General features: G+C 35.1%; 2 protein-coding genes across 4 annotated transcripts in view; both read right to left on the reverse strand.

The window, feature by feature from the left end:
- Nucleotides 1–23,639, reverse strand: part of LOC133848366 (ras-related protein Rap-2b) — a 60,156-nt gene that overhangs the window by 32,606 nt on the left and 3,911 nt on the right. Inside the window, exons 2-3 of one of the 3 annotated variants that reach the window (XM_062283900.1) lie at nucleotides 4,535–4,722; nucleotides 3,925–4,251 (exon numbers count right to left, since the gene is read on the reverse strand). In XM_062283900.1, coding sequence (XP_062139884.1) covers nucleotides 3,925–4,013 — 89 coding nt within the window. In that variant the 5' untranslated portion in view covers nucleotides 4,014–4,251; nucleotides 4,535–4,722. Of the gene's footprint in view, nucleotides 1–3,924; nucleotides 4,723–23,639 lie in introns of all 3 variants that reach the window. The other 2 variants (XM_062283899.1, XM_062283901.1) reach the window with 2 other exon arrangements.
- The window catches only part of LOC133848365 (uncharacterized), a 183,485-nt gene that overhangs the window by 23,424 nt on the left and 136,422 nt on the right, over nucleotides 1–23,639 (reverse strand). The window lies entirely within an intron of this gene.

The raw sequence follows: 23,639 nt of genomic DNA on the forward strand, positions 1-23,639 counted from the left end.
AAAATTAATCATTTCCCCCAACAGCACAAAGCGAAACAGATAAAAGAACGAAGGCCACGTGACGCGATGCGATGCGATGGGAAAACTAAGTGACGTGTAAATGAGAACTTGCTGCAAACGCTTGCAGTGTATACGACTAGTAGATACCCTAAGGGAGATACTCAATAACATATATGGTAAATTAGACCCCTATAGTCTGAGCTTATACTAGAAAACGTAGTAAAATTGTTCTCCTTTTTGTTTTTGAAGTTTGTTTAAATTGCAAATCGTTTCCTAGCCTTAATATCCTTTCCCATAGTATTGAAGGGTATTCGTGTAACATTTAAGCTATGGCTGAACAACTTTTGTAAACTACTTAAGGCCACTCTTTTGCCTCGAACTATTAAACTAATTTAACATTTTTAAACGGTTGAAAACATAATAACAACAACACAATTAAAATGACTGCAAATTTGTAGAATTGAAAAATGAAAAATAATTTTTATATTTTGAGGTTTTCATAATAGAATTAATAGTTTTCATAATTTGAGGTTTTCAAAATTACTTTTTCCACTCATCATATAACATATATACATATGTTAATTTTTTTCAGTTTTCAGCAAATGTTTTTATAAAAAGAACTGAGGTACGAGTATGCTATGGATCCATTGTATTATACAAATTTGGACATTTCTTTATGAAATTATACAAAAAGATACGATAATTATGAAGATTTTTTTTATCGTGGTTTACCATTTGACGGATATGCCCATATATCATAAATAATATTTATTATATTTATATTTTCTTCTCTTCTATTTTTCTATTTTTCTTCTTTTCTGTTTTTTTTCTGTTTTTTCTTTTCTTTTCTTTTCTTTTCTTTTCTTTTCTTTTCTTTTCTTTTCTTTTCTTTCCCTTTCCTTTCTTTTCTTTTATTTTATTTTCTAGTCTTGTTTAGACTTTTCTCTTATTTTTTGTTCCTTTCTCTTTTTTTCTCCTCTTTTATTTTCTCTTATTATTTTTCTCTTATATTTTTCTCTTATATTTTTCCTAGTTTCTTTTTATATTACATTTGAAGAAAATGTTTGAATTTACTAATAATTTTGTTATACATGTGCTTTAACTTTCCAAGGATGCAAAGTGAACAACGAAAACTTTTATTAGTTTACCCAGAATTTTCAAAAAACTCAGATGGCAATTTGTTATTATTAAAATACTTCAGTGCAAGTACTATTGAAAATTTTGCAAATCTTTCATAATGCAAAGTTGGGCAAAACTTTAAAGACACATTCAGAAAAGTTTGGCCTTAAAGCAAGATGTGAGATTCTTCTTTAATCTTGCAAAAGTTTTCTTGGACATATCTATTGAATCTGAAGTTATCTTTTCGCTTCTCCACCACATGCTGGCTTTATAATTTCGTTCAAGTTTTTTGGGGTTGTCCTTCGTTAGCGTATTACAGGTAGATGAGCTTCGATAAAGCGAATAACTTGGCAACTTTTCGTTTTTCTTCGTTCGTTTTCGTTCGTTTTTTTGTTCGATGTGAAATGAAGAGGGACGCAGAATTGAGAATTTCGCTGTTGATTGAAAGATTGTGCTTGTGGAGCTTAGGTGACAGAATTGCCGTTGCCAGCGAAAGCTGTCGAGGACAATAGAATTTCAATCGCGCCAAAGACAAACAGCTTCTTGTCACCTAACCAACTTATAATTTCGTTCCTCGCGACCGTACAAAATATCAGCAAATAATCAGCGCAAATATGCGAGGCAGAAAGGCAGTAAAAACAAGAGAGAGAGAGAGAGAAAGAGATGGTGAAAAAATGAAAAGCGAAAAGGAAATACCAAACGAAACAAAACAGAATAACGAAGAATAAAATAAAATTCTTGACTTGGCACAGGAAAAACAAAAGAAAAATATGCAAACGACGACGACGATGACGATGGTGATGATGATGATGATGATGTTGGATCTCGGTCCCTTAGACTGGGACAGCAAATCAGCCAGGGGAATGTCTTATCATTGTGTCTTGTGTCTTGCGTCTTGTGCTGGGTTTGAGGTTTGCCTTGATGAGCAAATAACAAGCAAAGAGATGGCGAAACAAAGAGAAGGCGCCTCAGTTTCGGACTCGGACTCGGACTCAGACTCAGACTCGGTCTCAGTTGCAGTCGCAAAAAACTTGAGAACGCTCTGAAATTGTTGTGGGTAAAATTAATCTGGCAATTGCCGTTGGCCGTCGACTGTCGACTGTGGACTGTCGACTGTTGGCTATTCCGCTTGTTGCCCGTTGACAGCTGACATCCACCTGGTCATCATCATCATCTGGTCACGGTCTTCTTCGTTGTATTTCTGTCTCTCGTTTGCCACGCTTTCAACCAACAACTTTAAGCGCTTTCAACTTAAATGCAGCTTACTGCTGCTCCAATATCATGTTGTCATCGTATTCCCGCTGCTATAAATATTGACTATATTGTCTACTTTATACACTGAGTACTGTCCTTCAGTACTGTCCTAGATCTTTATGGCCTATTAAAAGTTGTTTATAATTAAAAATGAAATAAAGCACATTATTTATTTATGCTGTCGCCATCAGTCTGATTTTACGAGTATGTACGTCTGTCTATCTGTCAGCTACTTAATGAACGCAAAATTCGCATTTCATTAAAACGAAATCTGTTTTTAATTAAAATAATAGAAACAAAAGTTTGTCGCGCTAGGGCTAAGCTTGATTACCCTATGAATATTATTAATTCATATTTGAGGTAGCTTTGCGATTTGTTGCTTCCTGTTGTAAGGAAACTAAAATTAATTTGTTTTTTAAATTTTATAGCTAACTTTTAGTTAAGCAGATAAAAAACATACTTAGTTTTTCCTTCTCTAACTGAAATCATATTTAGTTTTTAATTTTTATATCGTAATTAAATCATAACTGTCCTCGTATGTGGTTGTGTTTGAATATTGGTTATAAATATTGCCTCAGTGAGTTTGTATATTAATCATATTGTAATAGACTTGATTTCAATTAATTTTTCTTGACACTCTTCTCCTTGTATAATATTTTGATATTTCACATAGAAGTTGTGGAGTTTACTATCGTTTTGCTATCGCAGTATTACTATCGCTTTCACATAAGCTTGACTTTTACTTTAAATTTTCGTTAGTCTATTTTTACTTAATATGACTTGATTGTCGTTTAAAATTGCATAGCGATCGTTTTACTATCGCTGTAATGTTGAAACTATCGCTTAGATATTACATTTGTAAGTCTTATCTGTCACTTTACTATCGCCTTATCATCGCTTAAATATAGTCTTAGTATCACTTTATCGCGTAGTTATCATTTGAGCTATCGCTTAGCTATTAGATTAACTGTCTTTTATTTTTTTAACACTTTACTATCGCTTTATTTTTGCCTTACTATCACTTTTCTCTTTCTTTACTATCGCATGGTTTTCTTTAAAGCATCGCTATTGGCAACGAAAACTGTTTCTATTTATTTATTTACACTTTACTAACTTAAATATTGCTTAACAATCGCATTACTATCACTTGACTTTCTTTTTACTATCACTTAGCTATCGCTTGGCTTTTCTTAAAGCATTACTTTAGACAAATATATAACATATAACTATATAACTTGATATTTATTGCTGGGCATAGCTATCGCATATCTATCGCTTAGCAATCGCTTAGTTATGACTTGTTTAACACTATTTACTATAGCTCTACTATTGCATTTCTATAAATGTTCTTTTGCTTCACTCTCTCTGTTTAAATAATCGCTATAGCGAGCTACAAATTTTTCAGATGTCTTTGTAGCTTGCTATTTATTGCTGGGTATCCCGTGCTTATCGTGTATTAAACAAGAATATACTTATGCACATGTGAGTGTGTGAGTGTGTGTGTGTGTGTGTGAGTGAGTGAATGCATATGTATTTGCGGCTATAACTTACTTGTCACGCTTCGGCTTATCCTCGGCGCTGTCATCCTTCATGAACGAGGGCTGCAAGCTGAAGCGTCGACGCAAGTGACGGCCACGCATTTTGCCAAAGAGTTCTGCTCGCTCGCCTCTTCTGTTCTGCTAATGCTCTTGCTTTTGCTTTTGTTGCTCCTTCTTCTTCTGCTGCTGCTGCTGCTACTTCTGGGTGTTGTTATTGTTGTTCTTCTTGGGAAAAACAGGTGCCTGGTGCCTTGCCTTGCCTTGGCAAAAAGGATTGATGTGCCGGGGTGTTGTTGGCGTTGTCTTTGGCGTTGGCGTTGGCGTTGATGTTGATGTTGGGCTGCAACCACAGCAACCGTAAATCAGGCGAAAAAATCCTGTTATATGGTGTTTGTCACTGTCTGTGTTATCTCTATACGTGTGTGTGAGTGTGTGTGTGTTTGTATGCGAGTGTGTTACTTTGTGGCTTTGCTGTTAGCCCTGCATAAATTTCATCGAATCAGCCGCGACGCTCAAAAGTATGCTGCACTTTATTATGCTCGCTCTCCAGCTATGTATGTGTGTGTATGTATGTGTGTGTGTAACTGTAGCTGTGTGTTAGAAGCGTTGTTGTTGGTAGTTACTTATTAGCCCGTCTGCGCTTTATGCAAATATTTGCAGCCTCTCTTGGGTTTCGCTTTTAATTATGCGCCCAACTCCGACTCCAAGCTCGAAGCTTCAGTTTTCAGTTTTCAGTTCCAGCTCCAGTTCCAGAAGCAAACTCCAAAACTCGAAACGATGCCAACTGGGATCTGGTAAAATGTAAATGTACCTGCAAATTGAAAATGAACGCAAGTTGAGTGCGAGACAAAAGTGGACATAAATTAGCCGATGCTTCAACCGTCTGATAAAGATGAAGCTAGAGATAGCGATGACGATGACGATGGCAGAGACACATGCTGCGTTTGCGGCTTAGCTGTTTAACTACAGCAGCGACAGCGACAGCGACAGCGACAACGTCAGTCGTCTCTGTAGAATTAGTAATTAGAGTAGCAGAAGTCGAGAGCTGACTTTCAGATACCCTTTTTAAAATACCGACTACAGTTAATGTCATGTTATATACCCAACTTCAGGGAGCATTCTCTTCATTCGCATTGTTGCCGCTGCCAACGGAGATAATTAAAGTTAAAACGCAACCATTTGCCAAAAGTTTCACAGTTGGCACAGTCTGCACTGAAGTTGCGCGCAAAGTAATTAAGCAAATTTATGTGAGGCGTGTGGAAGCTGGAACTGAAAGCTGTTCTGCTGCCTTGCTGCCTTGCTGCCAGTCTGCAGTCGCTTGCCTTAATTTTGTTTATGTTTGCCACCCAAGAGCCTCAACAAAAGTAGCTGAAAGCCGAGACTGAGACCCAAGAGATTCCGCACCAGAGACGGAGCCAGGGAGTGGGAGGGAGAGAGTGGGGGAAAGACATCGGCAGTTAACAGGCATTTGGTGTGCACTTATTTTTAACTAAAAGCTACCCTGTAAAATACCAAAAACAACGGCATCTAGTTCCTTATACCCTTTGCACAGTGTGTTTTTTTATTTTTATTTTGCAACCTTGCAACGATTAAAGTTGCCACCGAAAAGCAAGAAAAAAATGGAAAGGTAAATGCTTGGAAAAGACCAACGAAGCCAAGACCTTTGGCTGCGTGAACTATTAATAAACCAGGCTAATTACAGCTCACAGCTCACAGCTCAGAGCTCTCTGAGCTCGCAGTTGGCAAGTCGCAACTTACAACTGGCCAAGTGTAATAAATTCACATTTAAAATTTCATTTGCATTTACAGCATTACACGAGCAATGGAATGGAGTCGACACGCAATTTACTTGTCGCATGATCTCATTGTCATTTAAACAAATGTTTATTTCATTTCAGGCTGCCCGTGAATAACATCAATCTCGGCTCAAATGGGTTCAAACAAATGGATTTCGAATTCCTAATTGCGGCTCAGGCTCAGGTTCAGGCTCAGTCTGAGACTTGACAGCTAACTAATATGTTAGTTAACAAATTGTGTGCGTGTTTTGTATATTTATCATATTTATGAGAATTGTAGCATAGAATTGAATTCTTATGAAATTCGAACAATAATTTCGTCACAGCTATTATGCGCTTCAGGCTATTTAAGCTTTTACTATTTGCTTGTTTTTAATTTGGTATTTAGTTCGATAAACATTTGCATTTATTAGCAAACAAATGTGTGACTCTTTGAATTTAAATGTTTGTCAAGTTCTCACAGCAAAAGAAGTCAGAAATGGATTCATGCAGTGTTTTTGCATTTATTAACAAACAAATATTTGACTTTTTAAATTCGAGCGTTTAACAAATTTACGTAGCAAATAAAGTCTTAAAAGAATTTATGCTGTAGTTTTTTTCCAAGTGAGTCGTTATAAATATCTTGTGCCAAATATATATATATAGTTCATATGTTTTATAATTTAATTCAACTTGAAAGCTGTGTATTGGCATCAGAAAATTAATTTAATAATTTAATAATATATGCTGCCGACTGTGAGATACTCGCTAAACATTTTAAATATAACTGCGTTATTAATCTTAAAACATACCACATTAATATACCAATATACAAAATACTAAACATATACTAAAAGTAATTTTTGATGTGAGTGTCGGTCATTCGTAAAAGATACTAAATTAATATACTGCAAAATTATTAAAATATATGAAAAGTATTTTTTCGTATATTGATAAAGTATATTTAAAATATACCAGATTTTCAGTTATTTTTAAAAGACACCAAATTAAAAGATCATAAAATACTAAAATATGCCTAGGACTATATTTGGTATATGAATATACTATATTACTCATTGAAAATATCATTATTAATATATTACAATAACTTCAAAAAATTTAATATAAATTTTAACAAAATAAATATTAATAACCAGAAGTTACAATTTGGTTTGCAATTTCATTTTTTCACCTTTTCTCTTGTACATTTTCGATATTATTCTAAGAAAGTGTTCTAATTAATTGAGACTAATAAAGAAAAACATTTCCGCAGAAATGTTTTAATGTAATGAAATGTGATCAAAGATAATATTATTAGAAAAGTCGTCTTCTAACTCCCATATGTATTTGTATTTCCTTTGCTGGCAAGCATTTGTAATACTTATATCGTGTTTTTGAAAATGTTCTCTCATTTATCAGCATTAACAAAGTTTTGCCTACAATCAACAAATTAAAGAAAAAGCTGGCAAATACAAAAATAAAAAAGAAATAATAAAAAAGGCGGCTGCATTTCGCATGAAATACGAGTATGGATAAGTTGTTTCACGGCCCAACGTCGAACTCATTAAATGCTGGTACAACAGCGAAGCAAAAGCATACGGGATGCAGGATCGAGGCGGGGCGAAGAGCGAAACAGCGAAAGAGGAACGACCATCACCTTCATATGGTGGACACACACACACATACACACACGAACACAGAGACACACATGTAAAGAGGCAGCGAATACGGCCATTTGACAGATGCCGTACACCGCATGGAGCCATCAGCAGCAGACACATGAGTCGCATTTAAATACGAGCCACACACACATACATGCACACGCACACACACACACACACACACACACACACACACACACAAAAGTGCCTATGGAAAAGCGAAGCGAGGAAAATGCGAAATTTTATCTACATATTGTATAAAACTGTCGCCCGCTTTTTCTGCACTCTGTTCTCGGTTCTCTGTTCTCTGTTCTGTTTTCTTTTTGCTGCTGCTGCTCCAGCTCTTCCCTTCTTCATGCTCTGTTGTTGCCTTTTGTGCGCACGAATCAAATTCATTGTAAATGTGCTTTAGATGTCATTCAATACACGTGCACTGAGTCGACTGCGACTTGGCGAGACTAAAACTAACAAAGTGAACACTTTGCATTGCAAATGCTAAACACACAAAATACCCTGTAAAACTCTCTGCTCTAAGTAAATTTAAGCAAATTATTTAAATGCTGCAAAAATTGCATTTGTGTCAATATTTTGAGAGTCAAGTCGAGTCGAGTCGAGTCGAGTCAAGTTGACTTGAGTTGACTGACACTGGACACTGAGATGAGACGAGACGCGCTCTTGAGTGTGATTAAATTATATGGCATTATGCAGACTATACATATATATATGTGTATATATATATGTTTTTATGTGGCCAAACAACTTGGTAAAAGCCCAAACTTCTTGCGCCAACTTCAAGCTTGCCATTTGCATAAAATTTCGGTTAGTTTTTTTTTATGTTCGCCTTTTAAAAGTTGCTTATCATAATATGCAAGGCGCAGATATGCAAGTGAACTTTTTCCAAAAATGAAAAGAGAGGTAAATGCAAATTTAATGGCTTTAATTAGTTGCACTTTTGCTTGTGCTGGGTTTATTTACATGTCCACATAATGAATAAAAAAAAGAATGCGATGGCAAAGAAATGTAGTTTCAAAAAGAGTTAAACACAAAAATAAAATACGATGGCAAAGAAATGTAGTTTCAAAAAGAGATAGACCAAAAAAAGTCTGCAAAATGAAAAAAAAAATTCACCTTAAACAGAACAATCAAAAAGAAAGTTAGTACAAAACAAAAGTAAATCGCATTGAACTCAACTCAACTGAACTTAACTCTGAACTCTTCAGCTGTCGCATTAGTTTGCTGCATTGATTGTTAGTTATTGCGAACAAAGAAGGAAAAAAAACAAGAAAATATAATCATATATGCAGACATGCATAATATATGCATGGGAGAGTAATTGAAATAATTCAATTTGATGCATAATTTGTAATTTGTTGCGCATTTTCCATGAGATTTGTGAGCATAAATTCTTGTTTACTTTTTCGTAGCATACTTTTTTGGGCAATTTAATCGCTTGCCTCTCGCCATTATTGTATTACACGTACGACTGTGTCGCTGTGTGTGTGTGTGTGTGTGTGTGTGTGTGTGTGTGTGTGTGTGTGTGTGTGTGTGTGTGTGTGTGTATGAGTGTGGCAATGCCAAGAGGGAACAGTTTTTTGAATTGCTCCATAAGGATATTGAAACTTTGATGCCGCTTCGCATCGCTTCTCTTCCCTCTCTTCCCCGCTCGACTCTCGTTCGTCTTCTTTTTGGCTTCTTGTGGCCTTGTCGTCGAGGGAGGCATTTTGAGGCTTGAGTCTGGCTCAAATGCGCTTAGGCATGCCGAAAGTTTCGGCATTCGCTTGAAGGGCAATGCCAAGAAGTGTCAGGAAAAGGGGCAACCAAGGGGCGTGGCATTCTATGTGTATGTGTGTGTGTGTGTGTGTGTCTTAAGGCGATTTTGCGCTGGCCATGCGCCTTCCTACTGCTGCTGCTGCTGCTTCGCTGGCTCTTGATAACTTTCGTTGTGGCTTAGACACAAAAATTTGTTAAAGTTAAACGAGTTGAGCGCAGAGGGGTGAGGAGAGGGGTAAATGGATTACAGTTGCTGAACCTCAGTATTGAGTGGAGATGTTGTTGGTGTAGTTGTGAGTTCTTGCACTAGTTGCTGCACTGTGAATTGCTTGCGGTGAAAAGAGAGGGAGAGGGAATGAGAGAAAGAGAGGGAGAATGAACGGCACGTGCTGTAAGCCATCAGCGGTTTCGACTGCAACAAATTTTGAGGTCAATTGCGGTAGCAAGTCCAACAAAAAAAAAAAAAAAAAATAGGTTGAGCACACGAGTTGCAAGTTGCAAGTTGCAATTGCTGTTGCATATGTCAAAGTTTATAATTGCAGGCTCGACTCTGCGTCAATTTGTTCAGCTGGCCATTAATATGCATAATTGCAAATTGCATTCATTTGCACATTTTCATATTCTCACTTTGCGAAATTGTTGCTAATAATTGTGCAATGCATTAATTTGTCGTTCATTTGCATTGCGATTGAGTGCGTTGAGCTGGCCATTAAAATAATTAATACACCATTTCAATTATGAGTTAATCTGTATCACAATTTTAATGCTATTTTAATACAATTTTCATTTAGTTTCAACTCGTTTTTCAACACCCGCTTTCTCACTCACTCATATTTACAGGGTATGTTTTATGTTTAGCATAATAATCTATGCAGAACTTTTGCAGCGTAGCTCGAATATCTCATTTCCTTTCAATTCCGCGCATATTTATGGACGAAGAGCAAGAGGAGGAGGAGGAAGTGGATAAGGGGGCAGACGGATGTGAAGGCGTGTCCATTGTGCCCAGCACTTGGCACACTTAGCACTCAAAAAAGCTATCAAATCTGGCCAAAAAAGCCGTAAACTTTTGCAATTGAATTTGGCTTTTCGATTTGCATAAAGGCGAAACAGGCCAAAATTGGTTTGCTTAATCTATTTAGCCTGCAAAACTGTTGTTACCATCGACTCTCTCCATCTTTCTCTCTCTCAATTAGAAAGGTTTCTCTCCCTCTTTTTACTCTTTCCACTTTCTGCTCAGCATTATCTTCGGGGCACTCTCATTCAATCAAATGCATTGCAGATAAATAACCACGTGCCATAAAATTATAAATAATAAGCGTAATGGTTGCGTTCTAGCAAAAGCATTCTCTCTGTTCTCTTTCACTGTTTGCTTGTCACGCAATCATCGCAATCGTAAAGTGCGAAAAATAACACAAAATATAACTTGGTTGCGAGAACAAGTTAGATGTGCCAGCAAAATATTTGAAATGAAGGCTAAGAAATGCCCTCTAAATGGTAATTAAATGTCTTTGCAAACATACTTTTTGTTAGCATTAAGTTATAAATAAAAATCCAACGAAAAATACAAATATCTTGCAATAGAGTTGAAGGTCTATTAACAAACATATTGATTGTCTATTTTTCATATACATATAAAAATATAAATAAGATGTCAAAGAAGTCAGCTGTAAATGACAATAAATAAAGAACATATTTATTTTGTAATGACATTTTGTTCGAATTAAGTTCTTTATTATTTTAAAGCGCTTGTCAAGAGGAAAATATTAATATAAAGGCTAAAGCTAATTATTATTTTTTATTTATTAGTTTTTTTTTTTAATTTAAAGTGCACAAAGTATATGTTACATATAAGAATGTTTGACTGACATTTAACTTTTAGTTCATATTTCGTTCTACTAATATGTTCTCTAACATTAATGATAGAACTTTAAAAAAAAAGAAAAATCTAATTTTTGTGTCATATTTATAATCTATTTAGCTATAATACTTAAAGTAATCCGTAGTCTGAAGTCTGAGAATAACTCTATATAATGTCAATATATTTGGAAATATTATATAATATATCGAAAATATGCTTGAACTAAGTTTTATTTTAAATTTGGTTCGCATTAAGTTAATTAATATTTTAAAGCCGAAAAATCTGGCGAATAATATAAATATAAAGGCTAACTCGCAGTTATTTTTATGTCTATATTTTTGTTGCAATAAATTATAAATTATTTTTAAGTGAAGTTCTTAAAAGTTCATTTAGAAAATGTCCTTTTTATTGGCTTTACCAACTAACTTTTATAAGAACATTTTCTGAAGCTGGACGTTGAAAGTCTATTATAACACTTCCATTATAACACTTGCACAAAATATACATTTAAGGTCTGAGAACAACTTTGTAAATGGCAAATATTTACGCTTAAATTAAAGCCAATACTCCATAATTTATGCTAGTAAAAAATATAAATCTACATATATAATGTAGTATGTGAATTTCTATTGCTAGCTCGATAGAAATGTTGTATATCAATTTATATTTGGGATGGAAATTGTATTCTATATTTTCTGCAAAACATTTCATTAAAACTTTTTGCAAATGAAGTTACTGCCACAAGCTTGCTTGCGGTCAATTATTTACAATGTTTATTTGTGTTAAATGAGCTTGATTGAAATATGGATTTGCCTCTAATCAAATGCAAACATATGTAAAATTTATCTGTGAGTATAGAATATCATTTAAGAGAAATTATTATATAAAATATTGTTGCTATAAGTGAAAACGCAAGTCAAATAAACAATTATTGTATTGTCTCTAAATAACAGTTTATTTTTGTGACTCAAACTTGTCAACAACAATATGAATTAATAGTTTAATCCTAATGTATGCTAATTTTATAGACTTTATTCGTTGGGGCATATTTGTAGAGTATCTGTTAGTCACACTCAGTGTTTGCCTCGAGGGCATTCGTGTTTATTTTTATAAATGCCAAATTAGCCACACATGTTTTACAGTTGTATGCGTAGCTCTGTGTGTGATTAGCACAGTGTTGCATTGGCATAACTGTGCACAGAGCAAGCTCTCTCGCTCTCACACAATCTCTCTCTCTCTCTTTCTATCTCTGACCTGCTCGACAGCAGGTGCAGCACGCAAAAGTCTGAAAGGTGAAAGCATAAAGACGCGTACATAAGCAAAGCGCGAAGAAGCATTACATAAACATATACTATATACGATATACATACATATATATTATATATACATGTATAGTATATATCTGCGTAGAAATCTATATTCATTTCAGCGTACACATTTCTAGCATTATATACAAATTTAATGGCGCTCTTAAAAACGGACCACATCGCGAATGCTGAGCTCGAATTGGCTTTGCTACACTCCGACTTTCTGGCTCTGGCTTTGGCGTTGGCTTTCCCTTCTTCTTCTTCTCCCTCTTCTTACTCAAGGTGTGTGCTGTGACCTGCTCCAAGGGCTGACTGACTGACTGACTGACTGGCTGGGCTGCTGAGTGCATTTGGCCTTTTCGAAATGCTAATATACGAGCACGCTAGAGGTCAGGTGGAGATGAAGGTGGAGGTGGAGGTGCCACCGGAGAGTGACTTGGGATGCATAATAAGCGCAAGTATGCTAACTACCACGACGCATACCACGCGTCGTATACGTTATGCCGCATGCCGCATGCCGCAGCTAATACGACTGAGCACAGTTGAAGCCTTCTTTTGCACACGTACGCTCCGCACTTTTAAGTTGAAGTTCATCTGCTTGCAATTATAACAGCTGCCACAGCAGTGCATTCTGCTCATCTTGGAGCTGACAAGTTGCCTCCTTCTCCTCCCACACCTCCCCCACCTCCCCCTTTTAATCATGGACAATGTACGCGAAGGAGAAGCTAAAGTTTAAGTAGCTGGAGAAATGAAACGAGCTCAACTCAAAGTTGCGCTATACAAAGTTGCTTTGAAATAAATTGTAATAATACTTAATTTGCATTGTCATATATGCAAATTAAGTATTAGAACATATTGTTTCAGATAAAGCAACTTTATACAGCGCAAATAATACTATATTGTATGCATAATAATTTGTATTTATATATTATATATTTAAAATAATAGTAATATTTCACTTAAGTTGAATTTTAGTTTGCAAATGGTGCTTGTGTGTATTGTATCTCTGAGATCGTTATTTTTTGTAGACTTAAAAATATTTCTATTTACCATTATTTATTGTCAAAGACAACATCTTTAATGATAAAAATCATCCTTTATATTCCCTGTACAAAATAAGAACTGTCTGTCAGTAACTTTTTAGTTATTTTTTATGAGTTTAAATATATTTTCTTTTTGTTCTTTTCTTTTCTGTTATTAATTTTCAGTACATCTCCTTGAATATATTTTATAAAAGCTTCTTTCATGCATATTTTGAACAATTTAAAAACTCTGTTTACTCTAGCTTCCAAATACGTTGGGTTGCATTGGTTGTCAGAGGCCCTTTTCTTAATTGTTTTATTAGCTTTAATTGAATCTTATTCAGTTGATACTCAAAAACAATAGTTTTTGAAGTTTCATATATATTTTAAAACATGCAAAGCTGTACTTGTTCTAGCTTAAGCTTAAGTTTAAGTTTTGACTATCGGAGACCCTTTCCCTTATTGTAATTTCCATTTTACTTGGCTGGTATTGATTTGCAATACCTCCTTCAATATGGTTAATAAAAGTTTCTTGTTTTCATTTTTTTGACAACTTAAATCTTTGTTAACTATAGCTACTAAATACGTTAAGTAGCATTGACTGTTAGAGACCCTTTTGGTAATTGTTTTCTTAGCTGCAATTGATTATCTTTCAATTAATACCTATTCACTGTACTCTATGGAAGTTTCATATATATTTTAAAATATAGAAAGCTCTGTTTGTTCTAGCTTCGTAATGTATAGCGTAGCTTTGACTCTCAGAGACCCTTTAGCTGATTTTGTATTATAGGAAACCAACATCGCAATCATAATACTTCAATGGATGATTTCGCATATGTATATATTTTATACATAAAGTTGTTGTACTTTAGCTTCTAAATACGATATTTAACTTTGATTCTCACAGACTCTTTTGTTCATTTCCAAACACAAATAAAACATATCGACCGTCATTAAAATAAAGTCTATAACAAAAATAAGTAAAAATACATATTTGGACATACAATTAAAAATGTTTGCACTGTTTTATTTGTGTAGTGAGTGGCTCGACTAGCAGATGCCACGTGTTCGCAGTTTCCCACACTTTTTGTTGCAACAAGTTTTCCTTTGAAAAACTTTTGACAAAAGAACCTAGAAATTCATTGTATAAAGAACGTAAATTTGCAAGCTCTCGACTAGCAGATACTGTGCAGTAAGCAACAAGGCAGAGTGACTATGCGGCATACCCGTTACGCAAAAACACACAGGGTACTCGAAAAAAAAACTGCGGGTCTGAGTTGCCTGAGCTGCCTGACGAATTGCGAGTGCTCGGCGATGAACAAAGGCGGCGCACAAAACATGGCCTCAAAAATATTGACAGACAACAGCAGCAACAGCAACAGCAACAATAATACATAATAGCAACAGGCTGACGGGCAACAAGAAGAAGAAAATAAAAGATAGAGATGGAGAGAGATGGGGAGAGGAGAAAGAACAACAAACAAAGATAAAGCAAATGCCTGTGGGCCAATTTTTAATGCGACAAAAATGCTAATGAATCGGAGCGAGAGAAAGAGAGAGAGACAGCAAAGACGGAGTGAGAGAGAGAGAGAGAGAGAGAGGGGGGGGAAAGGAAGAAACAGCGAGAGCAAAGGAATCTGATGAAAAACAAATAAACAAGCGAAACAAACAAACAATCAGAGACACAGAGAGAAAACAGAGCAAAAACCGAAAGCGAATCAAGCTCAATGAAAATGAAAATGGTAATGGAAATGGAAGTATACAAAAAAAAAAAAAAAAGAAGAAGCGAACGCCACGCATAGGGCAATGGGGGAAGGGAGTTGATGAGGCATGTGGCATGTGGCAGGTTCGAGTGGTTGGTAGTAGGTGTCTCTCGCTGCCTTGCCCCATGGGGCACAGTCATATTTCAAATTGCGAGCATTCGAGCGCAAATCGTTGCCCCAATAATACAATGAGATTCATTGGATTTGCCAATGGCCCCGAACGAAGGCGACGGCAACGACGAGGATGAGGATGAGGGTCAGGACCTTGGCTCAGTGTCAGGTACCGCCGATAAAATAAATACATAAATGCCAAAAATAATCTAAAACAACAGCCAACAATTGTGCGCAAAGATGCAACAAATACAACCAAAAATATAAAAAAAAAAATAGAAAAGAAAATATTAAATAGCTGCAAATAGTATCAAATGTTTTGATTGTTTTGCAATTTGCTTTCAAGGCCAAAGAACTCTTGTAATATAATATGGCAAATGCTACACAATATATTTGTTGGATCTATGGGGAATACTATACTACTTGGGGGTGTCTCAACAGCTGCGGGCACTGAAAAATATTGTTGCAAACTCGCTTTGATTGCTGCACTTCGACGTAACGCAAAATGGGGGGAAAAATGTCCAATAAATCCTACGCAAAACGGATTTAAAAAAAGAATGTTTTTTCTCCCCCTGAAACGATTATCAATATTTATGGCAGTAGAAATTATCGTCTGAGGCATGCTTAATATTGAACAGTTTATGCTTTTTGTTTTATGTTTATATATTCCATTTTCATATGTGCCATATAGTTTAATAATTTAATTGTGTTTTGAGTTTTTAAAGGAATTTGAATGCAAATTGCCTTGACGTATTCTACTCGCATATTTGAAGAGCTAACTGCAATTATTTGCAACCACAAGTTGCAACATTGTTGTTGCCCTTGAAAAATATTTGTTTGTTTGCTCAACAATTTTTGTACGAAAACCGCAAGTAAAAAACAACTCAAAAATAGTTGACTACAGGTGTGTTTTTTATTGTATGTGCGTAATTCCCAAGCAGAATTTGTTGCATGCGACACTGTTAACAGTGAAAATAACATAAACTCAAACAAATTTAAAAATAAATAAAGGTTATTCTTATAGCTTTAGAACTAAGATTGATTTTTGAAACTTTGTCTATTTTCAATAAAATATATAAATTCGTTTATTTCTTAGTTTGCATACGAAGTCGTTCATTTGCCAAAATCAAACCTTATCTCTAATTAAAGTGCTTATCAAGAGCTGTTCTATTCATCTTTACTTAAAATAAACTAAGAAAGCTAAGTTGCTTTGGCAGACAATTTGGTATATTGTGTGCTCTATGGTATATTTTTAATGTGACACTGTGTAAATATACAAAATATAGAATTTGGTATATTTTTAGTTTTTTTACTTTATATTAGTTTGGCATATTTTGAATTAATAACGCACTATTGTGATTTATTCACAATGGGTAGCGGGTATGTCTTAGTCGAGCACACTCGGCTGTAGCTTTCTGACTTGTTTTAATGTGGTACTGTATAAATATACCAAATATAGAATTTGGTATATTTTTAGTATTTTTACTTTATATTAGTTTGTCATATTTTGAATTAATAACGCAGTGTTGTGTTTTATTCACAATTGGAAGCGGGTATCTTTCAGTCGAGCACACTCGACTGTAGCTATCTTACTTGTTTTCACTTTAGATAGTGTCAGAGAATTACCCATATACGAGTATATCTGCAATTTTTGCCAACATTATATTATTCACTTTAAACTTTAAATTCTAGGTTAACTACACGTCGTTAAAGTTGGCTTTATTCGATTGAAAATTTGTCACAGAAAATGTAATTTATTCGAATGCCAAAGGCCTTAAATTGTGTTTATGTTAATTTGCACGTATTTGCATATTTAATGTGCTTGTAATAAGCTGAAGTGTTGTAGGGTATGCGGTCGACGTGTATACCCCATTTTGTGAGTCAGTTTGACTTGTTGTGTTTCGTGTGGTTAAACGCAAAAGCCAAGTGATCAACGTGGCTCTAACTGTGACTCGTTGCTGTGTTCTGAGTCAGTCTCTGTGGGTGTGTATGTGTGTGTCTGTCTGTGTGTGTGGGTGTGTGTCTGTGTCTGTGTGAATGTGCGGTAGTTTGACATATTTGCTGTAGCAATTAATGTGATGGCTTAAGGGCCATCATGGTGGTATACCGCTAGATCCGAGCATTTTGGGGTTTAATCTCACACACACACACATACACTGTAGCACACACACATGCATAAGCTCTGGGCTCAAGTAATTATGCATGCCATTTGTTCTATTGTTGTTGTTGTTCGGTTCGTTTCGGTTTGGTTTGCTTTCGCTTAAGCTGCTGTTGTCGCTATTTGGTTTTTTTTTTCGGGCATGGATAAGCGATAAGCGCAACCAGCAGACGACGCCGTCAAGACAATTCAAATGACACAGAAAACAAACATAAATAAATACTCATGAGTACAGTGAGTACACACACACACAAGCACACACACATACAAACACACACATTCGCATGCATATTTATCATTTTTTGTTGGCTGCTTTGCTTTGCTTTGCTTGGCACAAATTTTGTGTCTGCTTCTTCCGACTGACACCAAAAAGGCAATTTAAACTGCACACCTTACACCACCTACCCCCTCCTACCACCCTCCACACCCCCACACATGCTTTCGCCTGCTCCACAAACATTGACGTTTCGCATTAGGAACCGCTGTCGTCTCCATCGTCGCTGCCACAGGCATTACAACAATTTCACACATACAACACACAGCTAGGCGCTGCTCCTTTTTCCCCACTCTTCCCTCTTCCCTCCTCCCATTCCCATTCCCACTCCACACTCCACGCACTGTCAACAAGCAACAATAATAACAACAAGAGCAACAACAACTGGCAGCGCTTATCAGTGGCTACAACAATCAGCCAGCCAACAGCAAACCGAGCCCAGTTCTCAGCTCCTGTTCCCATTCCTCATTCCTCTGGCCTCTTTCCCCATTCTCCTTCTCTTTTCCCACCGCCACCCACAAAAAAGCAGTCGAGCAGCAGAATGAGAAGCCAACGACCCGAACAACCAAATGACAGCACAACACACACACACACACACACACACACACGTTCACACAGTTCCGTTATCACTTATGAGCTGTTGCTACGCTTACTTAGACAACAGTGTCACAAAAGCTATCTAAACTTCGTTAAAATAATTGAATTCGATATCTTTCAAATGCCTCAAAAATGTGCCTAATTTCGACAGAAGTCAAATGAAGTTCGCTCACACTTTTATTTTGTATAACTTTACAAACTAAATTAAAGTTATGTTAAAAGTAATGTTCAATAAGTTCTACGCAGAATGGATTTAAAAAAAGAATGTTTTTTCCCCCTGAAATGATTATCAATATTTATGGCACTAGAAATTATCGCTTGAGGCACAGTATTTCACAGTTTACGCTTTTTGTTTTATATATTTTTAATATATCTTATTTTTATATTTCTAAATTCCTTAATAATGAAATTGGTTTTTTGAGTTTTTAAAGGAATTTGAATGCAAATTGCCTTGACGTATTCTACTCGCATATTTGAAGAGCTAACTGCAATTATCTGCAACCACAAGTTGCAACATTGTTGTTGCCCTTGAAAAACAATTGTTTGATTGCTCAACAATTTTTGTACGAAAGCCGCAAGAAGAGACTATAAAAAGCAACTCAAAAATAGTTGATTAAAGGTGTGTTTTTTATTGCATGTGCGTAATTCCCTATTTATAGTGAAAACAAGTAAGAACGCTATATGCATGGTATATTTGGTATATCGATATAGTACCGCATTCAAAATATACCATAGACGGCACAATATACCAGATTGTCGGCCAAAGCAACTAAGACCCCTAGTAACTAGGCGTTTTTGCCCATGCAAAAGTATTTCTTTAATAACTTCGACAATTTGTATCTGATCGCAATCAATTACGCTTGTTATTCGATTTTATTGATTTGCGGGGGCGGAAGTGGGCGTGTCAAAAATTTGAAACAACTTTAATCTGCGTGCAAACATGACAAATGCAGTCGAAAAAAAAATTATTGCTCTATTTCTTAAAGTCTCTGAGATCTAGGGGTTCATGCGGACAGACGGACAGACGGACATGGCTAAATCGTCTCGGCTATTGACGCTGATCAAGAATAAAAAATACTTTATGGGGTCGGAGATGCCTCCTTCTACCTGTTACTTATATTTCTTGCCGGTTTCGTTTTCTTAGTGACACTGATACGTTTCAGTCACTCTTGTAAGAAATGTTTAATTAAGTAGCGGATTCTTGGAATGCTAACCTACGAATGTTCATCTGGGCACACTGTTAATAAGTCTCGCTAGTTCAATATAATACTTTTTGAAATTAGAGTCTTTTTTTAAGTTCTGCAAATGAACTTCTATTTAATATATTTTGCGGTACATAAATTGAACTCTGAATTAATCCAATAAGAGTGACATTGAATTGAACTCTGAGTTAAACAAATAAGACTGATATTAAATGCTCATTTTCTAATTAAAAATAAAATGAAAATAATTCAAATTTTGTTGCCACCTCATAAAGGTAGTTTTTATTTATTTATTTACGTGTTTAATTATTATACAAAATAATATATTAACTAAAAGAAGGGAGTGCTAGCTACTATGTTGTTTTTAATTTCCTGAGTAGTTTATACTTTCAATGTATTGAAATACTTTTGGTTGTACTGTGCACCACAGTGCGTGCGAAAATTTATATGCAACTTTGTTTTAGTCTAGAATTTAGTTGTTGTTGCTTCGGCTGATGTTGTTTTTTGTTGTTGTCAGCTCTAGTTTTGTGTAGTTTCTCCACTCTTGTTAGACTTTAGATTGTTTGCGAATGAATTTTGTCGTGTGTTTTTTTTTTTTTCTGTCGTGTTCTACGTATGTATGTACAATATCAAGTATACGACGATATGGCAATAGGCGTGCCAGAGTGGGCGTTGGGTGTGGGTGTGGGCGTCAGTATATGTGGGCGTGGTCGTTGGGTCTGCAAAGCCTACGACAACATCGACAAGTTTGTGCTCATTTTTATTGGCAAGCGACTTGCCAGAAAATTATGGCCTGCTTTCTTTAAGTGTGAGTGCGTGAATGCGAGAGTGAGAGAGAGAGTGTGTGTGTATGTGTATGAGTGTATGTGTGAGTGTGAGTACTTGTACTAATGAGACAATTTTCACTAGTTTCGCCCGTCTGTGTGTGTTGACTTAAATTTGATCCCTAATGAACTGTCGGGACTCCATCTGACTTGTTGCTGCTTTGTGGCTACCCCCAAAGGGCCGAAAGCATAGCTCATGAGTCTATTCGTTGCGTGGTGTGAGTGTATTCATCTCCTTCAACTGTCACATTAGCGCGCCTTTATTGTGCTTGTCTCGTTGTCGTTGCTGTTGTTGTTGCAAGCGTTTCAATTAGTGTTTGGCAAACTAACATACAACAACGAAGCCCCGCAGAAAAAGGCCCACAATAAGGGCAAGAGTCACGCCCCCTCCACGCCCCCTTCCACGCCCCACCTCGAGGCGGCGTGGCAACCAAATGAGTGCCTGTCCATATTTATATGAATATTTAAGCTCAACTCCACTTTCACTCCCCATTTCCTGCACCGTCAATGCTGAGACTGCTTTTTATGTCCCTTTTTTATACCCTGCAAAAAGCCATCAAACGTTACGTCGCCACCACTATAAACTCTTCACAAAGTAAACGCAATTTGTATTAAAAAAAAGCCACCAATATTTTCGCAAGTTTTCATATCGTAAAAACGCGTGTGAAAACTTCTCATTTCCACTGTCAGCATATAAGCTATTATTCCACAACCAGTAAAAAGGGTTTCGGCAATAAAAAAAAGTGTTTGGGGAAATATGCAGGGTATCTGAAAGTTGTGCTTTGGCATTTCATATGCTCACTTTTTGCTCGAGTCCTTTTTGCTTAACTAAGCAAATATAAAAGTACCTAAAACTGTTGTCAGGTAATGGAATTGCCGCTGGGAGTTGCCGATTAGAAGCCACTGTATGAGGCAATGTCTGACCAGACCTTTCTTCTTCTCGACAGCTTTAATATTGGAGTAATTCGACTCTCTTTAAAGTTGCTCCCGACAAAAAAGAATGTTGCAGGCACAAAGCAACAATCGCTCCCCAGAGAACTGAAAGGTCGAAGGTCTTGGGAACTGGGTTGAAAAACTATTTTGGTAGCTATTAAATGACTATTGAAATGTATATAAATAAAATTTATTGAAATTTGACACTCTTATGTTTCAGTAATGCGAAGATATCCTTAAAGTTATCCGCAAATATTGGAGGAATTGAATAATAAATGTTGAAGTTATTGATATTTGTAATTAGAATTTGTTTGTTTTTAAAAAGAGAGAAATAATGAAAATGGCAGCTATTAAAATGCTATTTAAAATACTTATTTTTTTTAAATAACTTTAAAGTTGATCTGAAAATTATGTACGAATTGGAGAAATTTAGTAAAAGAAGGTAAAGCTAATAATTAATTATTATTAATTATTGAAAACAGATATCATTATAATTTTACAATTTTAAAACATCTTTTAAATTGTCTTCAAAATGTTGTAGGTAATGAAGAAGTAATAAATGTTTAAGCTATTTACTTTAATTTATAACTATAATATTATAATGATGCTAAAAAACCGTTTAAGTTGTTCTTCAAAAGTGTGGCTTGAATCGAAATCTTGATAATAGATTGTAAACTTTTTATTTTAAACTACTCAATGTGAAATATATGAATAAAATATATCAATATTTATGATCTTTAACATTTTTATCGTTAAAAAAGTGTTCTAATAAAATAGTTTGAAATTTGAAATATTACATATAAAGATGTATATATCTTAAAGATTGCTCTCAAAATGTTGAAGGTATCTATAGTAAGAAGCAATCGCTTCTTTGCAACTGTTTTTGCTGTAATGAACTTAACATTAAAATACATATGGAAAATATTTATTAAAGTTAGCAATAGTAATCTTGTAACCATGAAATAAAATTATTATGTGATATATATACATACTTAAATGTTCTCAAACAAGTTATCTTTGCTGTTCAACTGTGTTAGTTATGATTCATCAAGAAAAATAAAGTTTCGGCCTCATTCCTTAGACATTTGATTGTCGCATAAGATATTGAGTTTCTTATGCAATAATAAAATATGTTGTCACATATTTATTGCATACTTAACGCAAAGATTATGTATAATTTAATGACATTGAAACGAACAAAATCGAAAATCGAACTATTCAAGCACTGAAAGCAAAACGATTCTTGATTGATAATTCATCAAGTTGTTTTGTTCACAAGGTGTTTGTGTTGTAATCGGAATCGTTAATTGGATAACTTGACTCGCTTCAGCTTGACTCGCCAACAACGTTTAGCTGTTAACGCTTTTCTGTTTTGGCCAATTGAGATAGAGAGAGAGAGAGAGAGAGAGAGAGAGAGAGAGAGAGAGAGAGAGAGGGAGAGAGAGAGAGTGAATCGTGGTGTTAATCTGCATAGCCCGAAGAGATAGTCACAAATGTGTATTTATACGCCATTGAATGCGCGATTACTCATGAGAGAGATAAAAACTTGCCTGGCTAATGGCCACAATGAGCTGAAGAAACTGTTAACCGAAAGGAGCGAGACAGCTAGCGAAAGAGAGGGGAAGAGGGGGAGAGGGAGAGAAAGAGTGTGGGTCACATTTAATAGGTTGCAAGATAAAAAGATGACACAGCAGTGCTCTCTCAATGCATTATACGACATTACCAAGGGACTTGAATATATGGATATCGAAAGTATATGGCATGAATAATCTGTTCGAGAGGCAATGCAAGAGCTGAGCTTGCCTTTTTTTATAGTATTTTTACGGAATTAGCGCTTGACATTTTTTAAGGCTGCAGCGAATTCCCAAGCATCAAATAAAAGATCAACAGATAAAGAGGAGGAAATAAATCACAGAATTTAACAATAGAACATAAAGAATAATGGCAATAAAATGCATTCATTATAAAATTCATAAAAAAGAAAGAAGAAATTGCTAGAAAACTAAATTACGTTAAACAATTATAAATATATTTTACCAAATATCTAAAAAATTAACAATGAAAAAACTGAATGGGAAATTAGTAAATGCAAAATACTTTGTACTTTATAAATACTGTAACAAATAATATTTCAAAATACCAAACTAGAAGAAATTTATTAGTAACTAAAGCGACACAATAACATCAAAAGAATAAAATGTTGTTATAATGTATTTAAAAGAAATACATTTATGGAAAATATAGAAAAATAAAATAAAAGGAATGAAATGCAAATAAATAAATAAAATAAATAAAAGGCAAAACGAATGAAATTAATGCAATTAAATATAAAAGAAATACAATTAAAAATGAAAAAATTGCTAAAATCATTTAAAATAAATTAACTATAATCAAAAACAAACCAACTCTTTAATAGAGAAAAAAAGTGTTAAATTAATATCAAGAAAACAAAACATAAAAAAAGTTAAAATAA

Source organism: Drosophila sulfurigaster, chromosome X, assembly GCF_023558435.1.
Source record: "Drosophila sulfurigaster albostrigata strain 15112-1811.04 chromosome X, ASM2355843v2, whole genome shotgun sequence".
Lineage (NCBI taxonomy): Eukaryota > Metazoa > Arthropoda > Insecta > Diptera > Drosophilidae > Drosophila > Drosophila sulfurigaster.